The 1,556-nt window shown below is 32.5% G+C and overlaps 1 protein-coding gene across 1 annotated transcript in view; it reads right to left on the reverse strand.

Moving 5' to 3' along the window:
• LOC106478582 (putative uncharacterized protein DDB_G0279653) overlaps positions 1-1,556 on the reverse strand; it is a 41,209-nt gene that overhangs the window by 13,060 nt on the left and 26,593 nt on the right. Inside the window, exon 7 of the mRNA XM_013939136.1 lies at positions 335-400. Coding sequence (XP_013794590.1) covers positions 335-400 — 66 coding nt within the window. The remainder of the gene's footprint in view (positions 1-334; positions 401-1,556) is intronic.

Raw genomic sequence — 1,556 nt, forward strand, 5'->3', positions numbered from 1 at the left:
GAAGGAAACGAGTATTCATGTTATGTCATGTGAGTGCATACCATTCAAATTGCCTTAAGCAGCACCTATGGATTTATGTGCAATCGGACTGTTGAAAAGGACGCTGGGAAACCTTCTTACTTGTGTACTAGATAGCTTCTAGAGGCGGTACTTACCGAGCTAAAATGCTGTAAATATATTATAAATTAAAAATTGTACGTTTATGTAGGCTACTGAATCTGTTGTATAGGGCTTATGTATAAATATAAGCCTAAATAAAAAACAACATTCTGTTTATATGATTACACAATGCACAATTCATTAAAGTACGATATTTTGCTATTGGTATACTCACTTTTAGAATCTCTTGACTTTTATAATTTCTCACAGCATAATGAATTGGAGTTTGTCCTTGAGAATCCTAAAAGCAAAATAAAAAGTCTCTTACATTATATTACCAGAAATATAGATGCTTTATTTCATATTCTCATGCATAAGGGTTTCTTTGTAGCTTGTTTCCTGAAAAATTTTGTGAAACAATTTTCACATATGCTACTTTTATAAGCACATCGAGGAAACAGCCAAAATAAGCAAAATTGGTAATATGTTATAACACTAGTAGAAAAATCGGTTAATAAGTTTCGGTTTATCTATCATAAGGCTTTTAAAAGTAGTCTTTAGATTTATAATAAACTGTCCAATGCCTTGTATACAGAACAATTATTTATACTATTGAGAATAATTATTACATACACAATCTTACAATGAATATACATATATATAAATTTGAAAAACGCAAACTTCAGTCGTAATCATTGCACTCTAACTTTTAACAATTCTTATTAACTGATTTAATCCATATAAACAAATTTAGATTAATCTGCACGGCCTGTTAGGTAAAACAAACTACTGATTTACTGAAAGGTTTTTACTAAAATGAGACCAAAAAAACTTTAAAGGTTCATTTTAGTTTCAGATATTTCATACCCCTCAGTAGCACAGCGGTATGGCTGTGGACTTACAACGCTAGAATCCGGGTTTCGATAACTGTGGTGGGCAGAGCACAGATAGCCCGTGGTGTAGCTTTGTGCTTAATTACAAACGAACAAACAAACAGATATTTCATAGTTTCTAATTTAGTTATACTTGCATATACATTCCATGTTACTTAGGGAAAAAATATTCCAAAATAATTTACTTAGCTATTATATTTCTATTTTGGTATTTATGGCTACCTGTTGCAGTCCTTAATTTTAAATTACTGACCACAGGGAACACAGCCAGCCAGCCAGCAGCACCTAACATCAATGGCGTAGCAAGGGTTCTCAGCACCCTGGGGCAAAGACACTTTTAGCGCCCTCATATCTGAAATGTTTTGATTATTTGTTTTGTGACTCATAACCCATTTAATGACACTAACATAAAGAATTAATTACCGCCTTACACTGGCCTAAAATAAAGTCCCAATATAACATCTCACGATATCACAACTGTAAACCTGTATAGTATAGCCTACTAGGTGTACTAACATAATTTGTAAACCATTTTGATATTTATGTCATCCAGCATTGTTCAAA

The sequence above is a fragment of the Limulus polyphemus genome, unplaced genomic scaffold, assembly GCF_000517525.1.
Source record: "Limulus polyphemus unplaced genomic scaffold, Limulus_polyphemus-2.1.2 Scaffold228, whole genome shotgun sequence".
Lineage (NCBI taxonomy): Eukaryota > Metazoa > Arthropoda > Merostomata > Xiphosura > Limulidae > Limulus > Limulus polyphemus.